Source organism: Typopeltis vanoorti, chromosome 16 (assembly GCF_054136105.1).
Source record: "Typopeltis vanoorti isolate ZY-2024b chromosome 16, IOZ_Tvanoo_1.0, whole genome shotgun sequence".
Classification (NCBI taxonomy): Eukaryota; Metazoa; Arthropoda; class Arachnida; order Uropygi; family Thelyphonidae; genus Typopeltis; species Typopeltis vanoorti.
In genome coordinates, this window is record NC_143564.1 from 13165896 (window position 1) to 13184544 (window position 18649).

Genomic DNA, 18649 nt, shown 5'->3' on the forward strand with positions numbered 1-18649 from the left:
TACGTGTGAACAAAAGGTTAATGTGAAAGACAGCCTGCTGAATAAGAATTGTAAGTAGTTATAATATTGAACAAGAACGTGTGTCAAGTGTTTATGTTTATGAGATAACGTACATTAATATTGAATTAGGCTTAAACAAGGTATGCCTTATATTCAGTTAATGTTATGCTAGATTGTGAATTATCTTAGAACTAAGGTTAGATTAGAAAGAATTGAGACTAGCATGAGAATTGTAATGGCGTCCGCACGGTTAGCCTAGTGGCTGTGCGCTTCACAACCATATGACTGGGGAAGGAGTGTTCCAGGTTCAATTCCCATCGAACTCGTGAGGAATTTGAGGATCTTCCTCGGCCATAGCCAAGTTAGCCGGTCTTGGGCACGGGCAGTAGGGTTTTTTCTGGCAGTTTATCTGGCGTTTTTCATCCCGCAAGCAGGCAAACCAGCCCCGTGAACACACACGGATCTACAGCCATAAATACTTAACCTCCCCCCCCATGAGGCTCAACTCGCCCCAATAGGGACAGGGGAGAAAAAGGGAGGAAACTCCAAAATTCTATAAATATTTCCTTTTGATTTAATTAAATGCTTTGTGAACAACACATTGGACTGATTCTGTCAATGCACTATCCAAAAAAATTTGAACCTGCATAAGACAGAAGTTTATGGGATTTATAATTAAGCTACGACTAATTTAAAGTAAGGATATATATATAAGCTGGGAAAATACACAATATCTGCTTTGTCATTGATTTAAGATCTTATAATTTCGCACTCAATATATAGTCTAATTGGTGCAGTTGCAAAACAAATAAATTTGTTAGATTATAGAGTGCAAGGATATGGGATATAGCAGAAGTATATATGTGGCAGCAGTCAACCATTCCTGAACATTAAATAAAGAAAGCAAAGATAAAGCAGGGTAAGAAATAAAGGAGAACGTTTATATAACAGCCTGTTTCTACCTCCATTTCTCATTCCTTTGATCTATGCAATTCAGGAGTACTTTTTCATAAAGCATTCATACTAGATCCATGTTTAAGTTTAATGGAGGAAAAAAAAGTCTAAAAGACGATAATTACTATAATAATACTTCGCCTATGTCACCAAGGGATCTCTTCATAGTAAGGTTTGTTATAGTGTCTACATGTGGCTTTGAAATAATGTTGGACCTAATATCCACTTAACTTATATAATTTTACATTGCTGAACTGAAGCCTTTTGGCTCTTTATTTTAGTAATTAGACCGAGTGTTTGCTTACTAAAAATACATCTCTCTCTGACATTTCAAGTTCTTTAGTACTGAACAAGAGTTTTTGCTCTCCTAAGGTTTCTACCTGATCTCTGAGGAGAACCAACTAGTTCGAAACAGCTGTCAGGTCAGTGAAACCTTATCAAAATGGACCAATAAAAGGCAAATATATAGCTGCTTGGGCAGCATCTATGTCTTCTATATGGTCCATACTAAGGCAACTCGTAAATGCTGGGGAATATATCCCTGTAAGCTCTCTGGTCAACTTACCTTAAGAAAATGTCATAGTTCCTACATTGAAATAATGTTAGATCTAAGAAATATATATTACAAAATCATAATGCCTTTGAAGAGACACTCCAGGAATAAATTTGTGAATTCCTGAAGAATTAGAATTTGGCTCACACTGAAAATGTTAGATCTGGGAGAATATGAAGGTTGTCAAGGAAAACAGAGTGAAACAAAAATAAACAAAGCAGTTGCTTGGATTATTTTTTTTTATAGTACTATGATAAAAACACCTATTTTAGTAATTAAAATATCAATTCAATATTTCAGAAAGACAAAATGGGAAGGAGTAAAAACATGGAGATATAAATTTGAATTCAACAGTAATTAAATTGGTTTTACCAGTAGTTCATTGACAAAATCTCTTCCTAACTTATAATTTTTTTTTCCCTCTGGTTGCTGAAATCATTAATTTCAGTATATATTATTATTAAGAGAGATCCTAAGGAAGTAAGGGACTTAGAGGGAGGCCACACTAACTGTCATACTTGTTCTTGAATTCAGTCACACTACTTGACATACAACATCCAATGGCAATCCATTCCAATCATGCACCACTCTATGAGTGAAAATTCTAGCTCTTGCCCATTTCTTGACAGCATTCATTCTCAACTTCCAAAGATGTTCTCTTGTCCTTTCCCCATCATCCTCCATAAAATGAAAAATTCCATCTACTGATATCCTATATGATCCTTTCAGAAGTTTGTAAGTCTCAATCATACCACCTCTCTTTCTACTTTTTGCTAGTATCTGCAGTCTATAAACTCTCAATCTATATTCATAATCAGCATTCCACAATCCTGATACCATTTTTAGCTCTCTCTCTCTCTCTCTCCACTATCAGAATCACCATGGACACCAAGAGACCAGACTAGTGCACAATAGTCCCAGTGAGGTCTTATCAAGGCCTTGTAAAGAGGCAAATGACTTCCTTATTTTTACATATCAAGGATCATTTCAGCATTGCAATTACCCTTTGAGTTGTATTTGTAATTTCTGCTATATGGCCCTTAAACTTGAAATCTATTATAAATTCGAGATCTCTAGCCTGATCAGCTTCTTCTAGAATAATCCCACCAATATAATATGACACTGGAAATCTAATCACACCGAAGTGCATGACTTCACATTTACTAACATCGGTTCAATGTTAGTAAATGTACATACCTTCACATTTACTAGCATGGAACTGAGAGCCATTTTCACATTGCAACAGTTCCAGCCTATTCAAATCATTTTGCAAGTACTGCATATCAGCTACATTCTTGATTACCCTGCTTATCTTTGCATGATCCTCAAATATTGTATGTCACCTGTCAAATCCTTCCCAATGTCATTTAACATATACAGTGAATAACTATGAACCAAGGACTCATCCTTTTGGTTACTTTATGTCTCATAGCCGAAATATGTCTCAACAAAATTAACTACTTATGGAACAGATGATATCAACTACACTAAATGAATTACATCAGAATGTTTATCCAGGGACTCTTCAATTTTTTCTTTATAAATCTTGCAGCCCCCCCCCCATATACCACTTTGATATCTGTCAGTCAGCCATCCTCCTATTCATGCCAAGATTTTATAATCCAATCCAGTATTTTCCAATTTATACAATTGATACACCATGATACTTTCGATTTTGCCAAGTCTTTTGACAGAATATAGCATAGAATTAGCAAAATCCAAAAGTATCATGATGTATCCATTCCCCCTTGATGATAAGGTGATGTTTGAATAATTTTTTCACATTGTATAATGATGTTACCATTGAGAAAAAATTATTCAAACATCACCTTTCCTTAGTAAACCCATGCTGTTCATTGCAAAGAAGAGAATCTCTGTCAACCCATTTCTGAATGCAAGCAGTAACCAACTTTTCCAAAAATCTTCATCACCACTCCAGAGATAAAGACTGATAGTTGAATACATCAGCCTTTGCACCACTCATGTGCAATGAGAGTTATCATACATTCTTCCATACATTTAGTGTAGTGGAATCTTCCTTCTGAGATTCAAATTATATAGCATGGTTAAAAGAATTTCCAGCCAGTTTGGCTAAACACACTGTTAGCATTCATACAGATATCTATAATGAATTTAGTTTAATCCTTTATCCAAATGTAAACAAAGTTTGCACCTGAAGTATCTTCAGGACTGAGGCAACTCGTGGTAAAGGTGGACCAAGCTCTCATCACTCTTTGTCTCAGTATCTCCCATAATGCAAAGCACATCTCCTTGCAGACATGTATGATGCTATGCATTAAGGGAAGGGCAACTACCCAAACCTCAACAAAGGTTTCGACCTTTATTGAGGTCTCGTCAGAAAAAGAAAAACTTCCAAGTACTGATATCTCATCAGTCCCTATTACTGAATTCTTATTCAGTTGATGCAACTACTTTAGTACCTTCTCCTCATACACGAGTTTCTTCATCCAATGAAGATGGTAGCAAAACTCATTAGTTGAACAATCTCTTCTACATCTGTCATCCTCATACCATCTGCATTCAGTAGTTATTCTTTCATATTCATTCTTTTACTTTCAGCATAACTATAGAATTGTCTTAGGTTGTCTTTAGCTTGAAGAGCCTGTTTCTTTTCATACTTAGAATCAGCTTTCCATATAACAGTCATGACTCTTCTGCCTGCTCCTTATAATTTTCATAACTGACATCATCCTAATGCACACACTATCCCTTCCATATAATCCTTTTCATACAAATCTCTTGCTTAATAAGATGACACATCTATTTCAGTTCTACTCTATTTATTCTTCAAAATTAGGGATATATTCCAATATTGCATCATTTAAGTATTTTTAAATGCTTCCCATGCACTGTCTATATTCTTCCCATCCAACAATTGATACTATGGTGCAAAAACCCAGTATACATAATTGATCATAATTTCCTGCTTTATACTGTAGTTCACAACATGTAACCTTTTTTGAATGGAAACATTTATAAACTTAGCTACTTCCAAAGTGAGTACCTCCAGCCACATGATCACTGTCACCAAATGAAGGCAGAATAGGTACATCTTCAACTGAAACCCTCTGACACTATAATCAAATTAAACACTCTTTTGACCTTGAATTCCTTCTGTCACATGCTGTTGAAGAAGTTGTCTCACACTAGCTCAATAAATTCAGTTTCATTCTTCTTACAAGATTTTAGTGCTACCCAATCAATGTTTGGATAATTAAAGTTCCCCCCATTATGATTTCTCATTTTCAAAGCATTTCTTTATCACTAGCAATCAATCCACCAGGTCTATAACAACACTCCACTATGTACTTAATCTTGTTAGACTCCACCTCACAGGTTTCATCTCTAACTGGACTCAACTCATCTGATATTATTAGCCACACGTCTCCTCCTCCTCTCCTGTCAATCCTTCCTAAAAATACTGTACCCTTTACACTTGATACTAGTTAGAATGTCTGTTTCTGATAGCCAGGTCTCACTAATGCCTACAATCTGAATTTTGAATGTATTGACCAAGGCAATAAACTAACTCTTTGTTTCTGATACTCCTAGCATTTGTGTAAAGACATAAGTTACTAGCATGCTTTTTTGTATACTCTTGTCTGTAGTCTGTGTGATACAGTGGGAGTTGTGATACAGTTGCAGATCTCTGCTCTTCTGTAGTGCAGACATCTCTGCACATGCTTCATAGGTTTGAACTGGGCAAACAAAAAATCATTCTTTCATCATAATGATATCCATGATAACGCCATTCTCATCATTAACGCAGTTACATAACACTGTCACTCTTACATACAGATTCTCATCATTCTTTCCATCATAATTTAGATTCCCTGACTCTGTGTTAGGTCTCATACCAATTAAAAAATTTTCAGACTCCTGATACCAAACACATTCAGGTGTAGGCCATTCCTCTTATACAAATCCAAACTCACTCGCCATATCCAAAAACTTTCATCCATTCTTTCTTTCTACACAGCCTACACATCAAATAGTTTGCTGTCATAGCCCTTCTACTTTCATTTCTATCATATCTAGGTAATAAACTTGCAATATTAATTACAATATTAAATATTGTATTTTAATTTTAATGCAAGACTAAAATATTTAGAAAGGGTAACTGTCTATGCTGTTTCAATATAAAATTTAGTAACCAACAGTACTTTATTTTATTTCTGTTTTTACTTATTAAAAACTGTGCTTAGCTAAATTAATTAATATTTAAATTACATGAGATAAGTATAAAAATACATAAAATTTTTAATGTTTTGATGAAAACCATTGGTTTGATAGATCTCATGGTTCATGATGTCTTCATGCTTTGCTGCAAGCACTTTTTATAGATGCTAAATATACAAAATTCATTTCAATACAACATTTATCTCCATTCATAAACACTTGTGTTTATGAAAAAATACAGTGTTTCTAAATGGGTTAAAGCACAGCAACAGGAATTTTCACCCCGTATTATTCAAACTGTCCTAATATTCATGTCTAACAACTTGCCATCGTCAAAAATACTGCTTATGAGGGATTCGCAACAAAAGTACTAAGAGTGATGCTTGCACTTAACAACACAAAAGCTAAACTTTGATTCTTCAAATGACAGTTTAAACTTATCTTGAAAATAATCCTATGATTCCCCCCAAATGTAATTTATCTTGTCATTTTACTCACTTAATTGTTGAGGTTGATTGATGGTTACTGTCTTTTCATTAAAAAAAACAGGAAAATTTTCTTTCAACTTGGAGGAGTTTAGTGAAATTTCCACTAAATACTGCTCATAAGCAGTATTTACTTACAAAATGGTGTTATATCTTCTTTTTCCTTCTTTCGCTATTGTTATTTAATATACTAACTTACTTTCTTAATAATGCCCTACTCAACTCTACCTAGGAATGCTTCCTTTTCGGACACTAGCAAATTTATTTTTTATTGCTGCGCCAGCCAGAGTCCTATAATATGAGCTTATTCAAAATTCAGGGAAATATTCCTAGGTTAACTGGCATTCATTCTAATATGCACTAAATAGATACTGGTTCTAAATGCAGTCATGACCAATAAATCTATTACTCAAACACTCTCATTAAATTCCCTCCCGATATGGTTCTAAAGTTTTGCAAGTGGTAATTTGAATTCTCGAATCAAGCACGAATCAGGCATATACAATAAAACATGTTTATTGGAACAAATTCACTTTACAACTATAATTGAAATGGGATATTAAGCTTTACAAAATCTCTTACTAAGTTAGTTACTCATTACTAATTTAAGAAAGCACTCATAGTTCAACTTGGCAATTACGCACACTTTATGCAACATTAAAACAAGCTAACTATGTTATTTTAAATCAAACTCTTAATTCTTGCTACATTAAAATACAATTCTCAACCTGTTACTATTCTGATATAAATCATCTACAAAATATCAAATTCACATATAATCTCAGTCACATGCAGCTAAAATTTCACTCCCGACATTCCTTTGTTTAGCAGAATTACTCTATCTCAAAATTCAAATCCTTATTATAGTCCACTATGAAATGTCCACTTAATATGATCTAACATTAAATGCTGTCTCATTTAAACATACAACAAAGGTCTTTATGTTACCCAATCCTTTTCTTCCGAAGGTCTGTTAACGGCCGCATGTATTTCGGGTCCTCCTTCCGTCGGTAGCTTCCGCAATGGGCTTACGACTACGCCGTCCGTTTTACATTCTTCCCGGACTCGAAATTCTCACTGCCTCGATACAGCGCATTCTCTGCTCCTACTCGAGTGGGACATCTCTCTCGCTTGTACCTACTCAGTCCGCTATTCAGGAATCCTCGAAGTGAAGTCAGGAACAACCAGAAAAAAACCTCTCATTATCACGCGCATTCCGCTTATATTTCGTCCCTTCTTTCCCATATGACCCTTCGTTTTTATGCCCTTAAGGTGATCCTCAAGTCCTAGCTGCCATTTAGGTGCAGTATTCTCGGGAATCCCGCTTACGTAATCTTCCTCGTACATTCTAGCTAGCGGCATTACGGCCGATACGTGCGTATGTAACTCGACCTTTGCATTCGTACTCTTAACTTCTTTGGCGACTTATTAAGTTTAAGACAGCTTAATGGGACAAGATTATACTACAATTTCCTTATTAAAATTTCCCTAATCATATAATCCTTCAGTTTAACTTTCAACTACAAGAATTTTCTAGTACGATTTACATGTTATTATACAAATTCCTTTACAACATAAATTCAGAACTGTGTGCTGTAAACCAGGTATATCTGAGTTAGTCAAATTCTTATGTTAGATTCTGAATGAATAATTTCTAAAATTCGTCCATTCAGGATCTAACAATGGTATGCAGTAGTGCCTATTAACTTATGTCAGTGCTACAAAAATAGATATTTAAAATTTCAAGCATTTAGAATTTTCATTTGGGTAATTGCAGAAGGGGAAAAAACCATAAAAGAAGAAATCAGCTTTCCATTAGAAAGACAAACCTAATTTGAATGTCTGTTCACAAGTTGTTGTTACATCTCTCTGAACTAATTATGAGAAAAGTTCAATATTATGAAGAAGCTGGTAACTTATCTTTGTTTGCTTTTGCTATTATACAAAAAATGCTTTTTTTTTTTTTTAAAACAGAAGAAATTAGATTAGTTTCAGTGATCATATTTTCACAATTTAACATATTTATTAAACACTTCATTTGTGCAACTTTTATTTATTTTATTTTTTTAGTGTTTCATATAAAGATCAAAATAATCATTTTCCCAGCATACTAGATAAACTGATTACTATACACCACATTTGTTATTTGTAATGTTCTCCAGAGTTTTTTTTTTTTTTAAAAAAGTAACTAAATTTAAAAGACCCTTATAACTTGAGTGGGGTGCTTAAGGGTCAAAGCTGTATAACTGAGAGGAGACATCCACATAGCCTTTAAAGGAATGCAGAGAACCGACCAGGGCTTCTGACCTAATGTCCAATCCTCACCTTCTCGTGGTGCACCTTGTTGGGTATCTACCTGGATACTGAACGAACGAGGATGGGCTGGAAATTTGGGATTTAGCTGACCAAATTGTATTCTTATTGGTTTAGGAAATAAAAAATGATGGTACAACATGACAAAATTTCATGCGGGCTGGGGTGTCGCCTGGTCAAACAACAGGGCCCGGTTAAACAAGGCCCCTGTTGTTTTCGCCAGAGAACCAGGGCGAATAGCGAAAAGTCAGCTACTGGAACAAATCTGAAAACACACCCCCAACTCAACATCACCAGAGTTAAAGATCGGTATTATCAACATTAGAAGCCCGAATGGCAAAGAAATGGAGCTAGCAGAGAAATTAGATTAGTACCAGATCGACATAATAGGGGTGACTGAAACAAAAAAGACAACTGGTGAGATCTTTCTGAGCAATAAATACAAAATGTTATATTCAGGCAATGACAATCAAGAAAAAGAAGGGGTAGCAATAGTATTCAACACAAAATACGAGGCTCACTTTCTTGAATGACAGGCAGTGTCAAGTAGAGTGATTTGTGCAAATATCAGAATGGGGAACTGGATAATGAGACTTATTTGTGCCTATGGTCCCACAGAAGGTTCTACTAAGGTAGAAGTGGAGAAATTTTTTGAGGTTCTAGAGAAAGCTACTGACACAATGAAAAAGGAAAAGTTGGTCCTTGTTTGGGATCTAAATAGCAGAGTAGGAAGTGATTGTCAGACATACAAAAATGTTTTGGGAAAATTTGGAGAAAAGAGATAAGCTAATAATAATGGCAAATACCTGTTGGATTTCTGCTCAGGACATGGACTGGTTATTACTAACACCATGTTCCAAGATAAAAATGTGCACAAATTCACATGGAGAGAAGAGGCAAGGAATAAGAAAAGTCTCATTGACTATGTTATTGTGGATACTGATGTTTTCTCCCTGGTGCAGGGCACCAGAGTAAATTGGAAGTGATCACTATTTAGTCTTGAGCAGGATAAAATTGAATTTCATATTGAAAAAAATAACATGTAAGAAAGTTTTAAAGCAAATAAAAGTTGAGCAGCTCTCAGATGTGAACTCTAGACTAAAATACACAAAGATTATTGAAGGAAAAATGAAAGAGTTTGAGAATAGGAACCAAACCTTGGAGATTTAGTGGCAAGCCTTGAAGAAAACCCTGATTGATTCAGCTAGAGAGGCATGTTGTATGGTGTATAAAAGTCACAGTGGCTGCACTGCATAGTTCAGAATGCCTGGACAGAGAGACGAATTCCTAGACGAATGTAGTACTATCATATCTGTACACCCCTTGAGGGTACATGGCAGGAATTTGATGATGATGATGTATAACTTGAGTTTAGGCTATTTACAGTAGGCTTTCATAAATGCATGATTCCCTTTCACAGCCATTTGAAAACAAGCAGTGACAGTTTCTGAAGTACAAACTCTACCACTGCCCTTTGAGATGGGCTTCCTCACTTTCAGTTGAAAAGTCATATAACAGTCATTCATACATCCCAGATGGGATTTGAACCCAGACTTCCTGAAAAAAAAAAAAAAAAAGGATCATCAATCTTCTTTCTTCCATAGTGAAGAATTTATGGAGACAACACACGTGTTAGAATAATTACTTTATTTAACATCAGGAAAGTAACATTCGACGTTTCAACCTCTGTATTGAGGTCATTAAGAAAATACTCGTATCTCGTATAAGATACAAGCATTATGGCATTTGTATTGTATACAAGCCATTTTTATGTAGGAGAGGGGGAATGACCTACCATTAGGTCAACTTACTTGCAACTTAGTTGTTTACCAAACAACTAAATTGCTTAGCTGTTAACAAAAGCAGAAAATTTGGCCATTAAATCCTTAAAAAATAACCAGGACATCGTAATTACAAAAGCAGATAAAAGTAATGGTACCGTAGTCTCCTTGATCGTACAACATACCTAGAAAAAATGAACCATATGGTATCTGACCACAACATGTACCAAATGGTGAACTACAATCCTACAAACAGCATCAAAAAGTAAACAGAATTTCGGTGACCACATAGCCAGAAGAAACAACCAAACAACTAATACCGCATTATGCCCACATTCCCAGAATTTAAGGCCTGCCGAAAATACACAAACTAAATACAGCCCTAATTATCACTTAGCCAAGAAATTAGTGGGCACACTGAAGAAGTTGGTAGGTCACAACCTTCCTACATAAAAAAAAATACACAACACTTCATAAACAAGATTAGAAACATCACGCTCAACAAAGATTTATTAGTCAGCTTTGACATAACTTCCCTTTTCCCTAATGTCCCTATCAATGATACTATTATTCTCTTACAGAGCATATTTCCGCTCGACGTCATGGCCCTCTCTGCCCACGTACTATGCTCTGGGCATTTCTTGTGGCAAAATAATTTTTACCTACAAAAAGAACATACAGCCATGCGCTCACCACTTTTTCCACCAATAACTAACTTTTACATGGAAGACTTCGAGCAATGAGCTCTAGATTCAGTCAGTCTTAAAGCCCAAAGTCTTGCTCAGATATGTTGTTCATATTTTCGTCATTTGGCCCCACAGCCGCAAAACATTAAATACTTTCCTAAGCCACCTGAACAAACAACACAAACGTATCCAATTCACCATCGAAATCAATTCTCTTCCTTTTCTAGACACACTCTTCACACTTTTACCCTCAGGCTGTCTCTTCTTCACAGTCTACCACAAACCTACGCACACGGGCCAATACATACATAAAAATTCATACCACCATCCAACACAAAAACTAGGAGTCATCAGCAGCCTCAAACACAGAGCCCTAACTATTTGCTCTAATGAATAAGCTCTAAACCAAGAATTCAACATCATTAACCAAACATTTGTAAAAAATGGCTGCAATAAAAGAATGGTTCACAAGAACTTCCGTAAAAATATTACTAAAAACATAAAAGATTACAAGAATGCCATAGCCATACCCTATATTAGAGGCATTTCAGGAAAAAAATAGACAGAACACCATTTAAATATAACATTAAGACTATTTTCAAACCCATGACAAATTTAAGAAATTTACTTAGCTCTTCCATACCTGACCCACCCAGGGGGGGTTTACAAAATCCAATGTGCCTGTCCTAACTTACATAGGGGACACAGGACGCACTATCCCAATCAGAAAAAACAAACACAAACGTCACATTAAATATCTCCACTATGGTAAGACAGGCCTAACAGACCACACACTCCAAACATGCAACAGAATAGATTGGAAAGGCACCAAGTCCCTACAATGCACCAAAACCAGGTTTGAGAGAAAATTCAAAGAAGTTTATGAAATGCTAAAACATTATCCAAACCTGAATAAAAATGATGGATTAATCATTCCAAGAATATGGAGGACCCATCTGCAACCCTTATAAACAAACAGAAGTCCAGAAGAAAATCTCAATACGAGAGGAATTTAGTAATAAATTTAGTTTAATCCTTTATCCAAGTGTAAGCAAAGTTTGTGCCTGAAGTATCTTCAGGACTGAGGCAACTCTTGGTAAAGGGGGGACCAAGCTCTCATCACTCCTTGTCTTAGTATCTCCTATAATGCAAAGCACATCTCCTTGCGGACATGTATAATGCTATGCATTAAGGGAAGGGCAACTGCCCAGATTTGTTTCGACCTTTATTGAGGTCTCATCAGTGGGAGCCAGACCCAGAGGTGGTGATACTAAGGCAGAAGCAATGGAGAAGTCATATTTACCTATATGAGTTGCCAAAAGGTGTACCACTTTATTATTAAATTACTCTGGATTTAAAGAAAGATGGAAATTTTTTCCCACTTGGTTAGACTATAATAAATTTAGTTTAATCCTTTATCCACGTGTAAGCAAACAAAGTTTGTGTCTGAAGTATCTTCAGGACTGAGGCAACTCGTGGTAAAGATAGTCCAAGCTCTCATCACTCCTTGTCTTAGTATCTCCCATAATGCAAAGCACATCTCCTTGCGGACATGTATAATTGCTATGCATTAAGGGAAGGGCCAATTACTAAATTACTCTGGATTTAGAGAAAGATGTCGAAAGTTTTTTTCCACTTGGTTAGACTATAATAAATTTAGTTTAATCCTTTATCCAAGTGTAAGCAAACAAAGTTTGTGCCTGAAGTATCTTCAGGACTGAGGCAACTACTGATGAGACACCTTTTGGCAACTCATATAGGTAAATATGACTTCTCCATTACTTCCACCTTAGTATCACCACCTCTGGGTCTGGCTTCCACTGACGAGACCCCAAAAAAGGTCAAAACCAGTTGGAAGCTTGGCTCTGAGAGGTTCTGCTTGGGGGTAGGTTTCTGCCTGCTCTGAGTGGTGCCACCACTGAGATTATGGCTCTGCTTGGTGGTGGGGTGAGCCTGCCACTGGGTAGAGCCAATGCTGAGAAGTTCTTCTCGGTGACGGGGTGAGCCTATCACTGAGGGGAACAATGCTGGGTTGTGCGATCTTTCGGGATCGCCTAATTTTTAGAGCCCACTTCACCTATACAAAGGTCAAAACCGGTCTGGGTAGTGGCCCTTCACTCAATGCGTAGCATTATACATGTCTGTAAGGAGATGTACTTTGCATTATGGGAGATACCAAGACAAGGAGTGATGAGAGCTTGGTCCACCTTTACCACGAATTGCCTCAGTCCTGAAGATACTTCAGGTGCAAACTTTGTTTGCTTACACTTGGATAAAGGATTAAACTAAATTTATTATAGTCTAACCAAGTGGGGAAAAACTTCCATCTTTCTCTAAATCAAGAGTAATTTAATAATAAGGTGAGACACCTTTTGGTAACTCGTATAGGTAAATATGACTTCTCCATTGCTTCCACCTTGGTATCACCATTTCTGGATCTGGCTCTCACTGATGAGACCTCAATATAGGTTGAAACCGGTCTGGGTAGTGGCCCTTCCCTTAATGCATAGTATTACACATGTCTGCAAGGAGATGTGCTTTGCATTATGGGAGATACTAAGACAAGGAGTGATGAGAGCTTGGTCCACCTTTATCACAAGTTCCTCAGTCCTGAAGATACATCAGGTGCAAACTTTGTTTACTTACACTTGGATAAAAGATTAAACTAAATTTATTATAGTCTAATCAAGTGGAGAAAAAAACTTTCAACATCTTTCTCTAAATCAAGTGTACTTTAGAAATGTTTAATGTGGTTCTGTTTTTAATTTTTTATTTTATTTATTTATTTTTTCCCCAGAAGAGGTCAGATTAGGTTAAAAGATTAACAAGCATCTAAATTCATGTTACCTTTGTATAGTGCAGTGACGTGTAGCATGTATCTTATATGTATTTTTCCTGATGATGGCCTCAATATAGTGGTCAAAATGTTGAATGTTACTTTCCTAATGTTAAGTAATTATTCTAACGCGTGTTTTGTCTCCATAAATTCTTCACTATGAATGCTGACCACCATGTAACCTTAAAAGAAAGAATGATCAATCTTCTGATTACACCAAAGATTCTTCAAATCTAGACATACTGAAAATATTTAATATTACAGTTTATTAAAATGAAAAAATCTAACATTACAACATAAAATTAAATACTGGCATGCAGAAAATATAAAATTAGCCTTACCTCTTTATTTAACAATGTTTCTATATGAGAAGCAGATATCATATTAAATTTCCAAAACATGATGCTATCTATAACAAATATTAAAAAAAAAAAAAAATGAAGTTATAAAATCATAATCTAAAACATCTATTTGAATCACTAGTTCTTATTAGAAATGTCAAACTGAAAACATAATATAATTAAAACCTAAAATAATGTTATGACATTAAAGGTGTTTAATGATAAAAGTCTGTAAGGATATGTGCTTTGCATTATGGGATACTAAGGCAAGTGATGTGAAGTCATTAGTCTCTATATACGAGTAGCCCAGTCGTGAAGTTAACTTCATATGCAAACATTGTTTGCTTACACTTGGATTAAAGATAAAGCCAAGAATATAATTTCTTGGTATGTTTAATTTATAATGCTAAGAAAAGTAGTTTTAAAACCTTTAAAGTGAATTTGTAAATTTTTTTTTAAACTGGAATACTCAAGAATTCTTTGAAAATAATCTTTTTAAAGTCTTTGAAACTTTATTTTATTTTAGAAATTATTTTATTTAGAAGTTAAGCAAATTTAAGCAGAGGGTATAGCACTCCCACTCCCTTATGTCTTGAGTATTGCAAACATCACTGGATGGTAAATGAATTATACAACTTCGATGATTTATAAATTAAAGATGCCAAGAAATTACATGGATGTTTGTGATTGTCTGCGAAATTCTTACTAGAGGTAGATGGTGGTGGTGTAGTTACGGTTCATTGTAGTTGGTGAATTAAGTGGTGGAGATAAGAGTTGTAGAGTAGCTTCCCTCACTCGATGAGTCTTTCAATTTTGCCATGTGCTCTTTCTCTCCAATTTCTGGGTAAAGCTTATTCAGTACATGGTCAATTCTTTCACTTCTTCACATATAATGATCTTCCTGATTGTCCACAAGAAGTCTATATTGGCAAGTAATTCTTCAGGTTTCGAATCTGAATAGGCAGGTAATGACATTATGTAAGGGTAACTGTGGTCAATAGGGATGTAGAAATGCATGTATGAATGTCCAAAGTATCACAAATAAAGGAGAGTAGTTTTTGACATTGGTCAGCTCAACTTTTCCAAAAATTAGTGGCATGAGTCAAACCTAGTTATCAGTGAATGATGTAGTTACAAGGATAGAATGTGATAAATAATGTATTTTCAGAGAAGATAGAGGAAATAGGGCAGGAGGAGGGGTGTTATTAATGATAGATGAAGAACTTCAACCAACAAAAACAGAAGTTTTAAGATTGTAGATCTAAGGGAAATTCATTTGAGGTCAAAAGGACAAAATATATTGTTGATTTGCTGCTATAGACTTGGGAGTCAAGAAGATGTGGATGACATGCATCAGAGATTAGCACAATGAGTTTGCAGGTCAAGCAATTATCATGGGAGACTTCAACTATAGAGATATAGATTGGAAGGTGGAAAGAGCACATGGCAAAATTGAAATGGAATTTATCAGGTTACTCAGGGATAATTACCTGAAACAGCATATAATGGAGGGGACCAAGGATTTGAGAATGTTGGATCTGATAAGAACATCAGAAAATCTATCTACAGCAAATTAGGCATGTGTAGGCTACCTTTGTTTACATGAGCATGACCATATTATGATTTCTGTATTCTAAGGATGCTTCAGTGACCAAAGCAAAATACTGAAAATCAAAATGCAAAATCAAATTTCTTCTAGGATTTGCACACTTTGAGCCTTTCATGACAATCACATTAATGTCCTCCTCTGCCTCTAGACTAGAAGTCATTTTTTTCACGAGACACTACACCTCACTAGTGCAACAACACCCAAACTTGGCCTACTTAGAATAATGTTCAGAAATTTGGGAGAGTGCATCTGAAGGTCAGGAAAGTGACCATGCAATCTTGTCCTGTGAGGTTGCTCAACATGTGGAATTTTTAGTAAACAAAAGGTATATGTGAAACTATAAAGCTAGCAATTATGAAAAACTCAGGAGGCAACCTGGAACAGTGCATAAGAAGCTAAATGGAATGAATGTCATTAATGCATGGCTTGTTTATGGATTGTTTGAGCAAGGCAGTATACAAGCCTGCATACCCAGGATCAGGAGGACGAACTGAGTAGGGATTAAGTGGATGACTAACAATATAAAGGAGCTGGGAAAAAAAAAAAAGCATTGTGGAAGGAATATAAATAAAAAAAAAAAAAGGTGATCAGCATGCTCACAAGCAATATAAAACATAGGCAAGAAGGGTAAGAAGTATGGTAAGGAAGGTTAAATAATATTTTAAGAGAAAATTAACTAAGCAGGCCAAAGTAACTTGATAAGATTTTTTTTTTGCTATGTAGCATCTAAGAGAAAAAATGATTATGGAAAGATAACTCTACTCAGTGCTGATGGTAGGAAAGTGACAGAAGTATAAGAAAGTTCAGTTACTAGGAGGTGACTTTGCAGTTGCTGGGGTGTGATAGAGACTGATGTGAGAACTGAGGTAAATGAACTGGAAGTACTCAGTGTACAGAAAAATATCAATGTGAATACAGTGGTAGGCCTGAATGGTATGTCAGCTTGTGTGGTATAAGAATGTGCAAGCAAACTGACAGTGCTTCTGATATGCTTTGGCAAGGTTTCAAGGGAGTAAAAAGAGGGTAAGGCAATTCCATTACATAAAAGTGGCTCCAAGACAGAAATGGAAAATTAGACCAATTGTAAAGTATTGGAAAAGTTGGCTAAAAGTAAAATTCAAGAATGGGTGAATAGGAATATAATACTCTATAGGGGACCAACATGGCTCTGTAAAAGCGAAGTCCTGCCTCAGTAATTTATTCACATTTTATAATAATGTGACAGGACAATTGGATAAAGTAAATGGCTACATGATGTTACTGCTGGACTTTGCAAAGGCATTTTCCATACACAATACCACATGGAAAACTATTACATAAGTTGGAGCAAATGGGAATGGATATGGGGGCTGGTGGCATTGATGGGGAGGTGGCTGATATACATCAGATGGTGGTGTATGGTAGAGTGGAATAAAGACGAATAGGATGATTAGCAGGGGTGCTCCAGGGCTCTGTACTAAGTCCACTACTCTTTAATTTGTATACTAATGAAATAGCAGAAGGTTTGAGGGGGATATTCAGTGTTTACCATTTAATGTTGCAAAAAGTAAGGTAATGCACCTCATATTAAATTGATGGTACCAGATTACAGGAAATTGATGAGGCTAGGGATCTGTGGGTGATAGTAGAGATCTGAAATTCAAAGGACATATTGCAAGAGTTTGGTGAAATAGCTCAGAGGATTACTTGGATATTGAAGAACACATTGACAAGTAAAAATAGGGAGGTTAATATTATTAAGAATCATGAATCTGCATGGAGTCTGGAGACCCGTCGCAGGAGACCCAAATCAACCATCATACACATAAATCCTCTCCTTGAATTAATTCGTCATCAGGGAACGCGCAACCAATTCTGGCATTCCGTTCCACTCCACTCACTCACCACTCTATACAAAAAATCTGGTCCACACATCCTACTAACCACACTCTTACACAACTTCCACGGATGGCCCATAGTTCTCTGAATATTTCTCACTGAAAAATTTTGCTTGGATCAATTTTATAAAACCCTTTTAATATCTTAAAAGTTTCTATCATGTCCTCCCTTTTCTGCCTATCAACTCAACTTTGTAGCGCACAAGCCTTCAACCTATCGTTGTACGGAGTATTCCACAGACCTGTCATCATCTTGGTCACTCATCTCTGAATCTTTTTGACCACTTGCTGGTCCCCAGGAAACCCAGGTGACCAAATTTGTGTACAGTAGTCACGACATGGCTAAGTCATAGCCTTATAAAGAGGGATAATAACTTCCTTATCTTTACTTGTTAGTATTTTTCATCCAAGTAAATTTGTTGAGCTATTTTACAATATATCCTCTGAACTTTAACTCTTTGTCCACCATTATTCCCAAGTCCCTAGCCTTATCAATTTCCTGCAAACCAATACCATCAATATGATACACCACATGCAGCCTTTTCAACCCGAAGTGCATAACCTTACATTTTGCAACATTAAATTGACAATCATTATTCTTTGCCCACAATGCCAATTTATTTAAATCATCCTGCAGAACATATACATCACCTTTATCAACTATTGCTCTCCCCAGCTTTGCATCATCAGCAAACAACTGAATATTCCCTCTTAAAATCTTTCCCTATGTCATTGATATACAAATTAAAGAGTAGTATCCCTAGTACTAAACCTTGAGGCACTACACTAGTCACCATCATTCTACTAGACTCCATCCCACCATATACTATAATAAATTTAGTTTAATCCTTTATCCAAGTGTAAGCAAACAAAGTTTGCGCTTAAAGTATCTTCAGGATTGAGGCAACTCGTGGTAAAGGTGGACCAAGCTCTCATCATTCCTTGTCTTAGTATCTCCCATAATGCAAAGCACATCTCCTTGCAGACATGTATAACGCTATGCATTAAGGGAAG

General features: G+C 35.9%; 1 protein-coding gene across 4 annotated transcripts in view; it reads right to left on the minus strand.

Annotated features, from left to right (window-relative positions):
• fmt (phosphatase 6 regulatory subunit 1-like protein fmt) overlaps positions 1-18649 on the minus strand; it is a 450952-nt gene that overhangs the window by 421703 nt on the left and 10600 nt on the right. For all 4 annotated transcript variants that reach the window (XM_090406310.1, XM_090406311.1, XM_090406308.1 and 1 more), the window contains exon 2: positions 14150-14217. In XM_090406310.1, the coding sequence (XP_090262436.1) occupies positions 14150-14209 (60 nt within the window). In that variant the 5' untranslated portion in view covers positions 14210-14217. The remainder of the gene's footprint in view (positions 1-14149; positions 14218-18649) is intronic.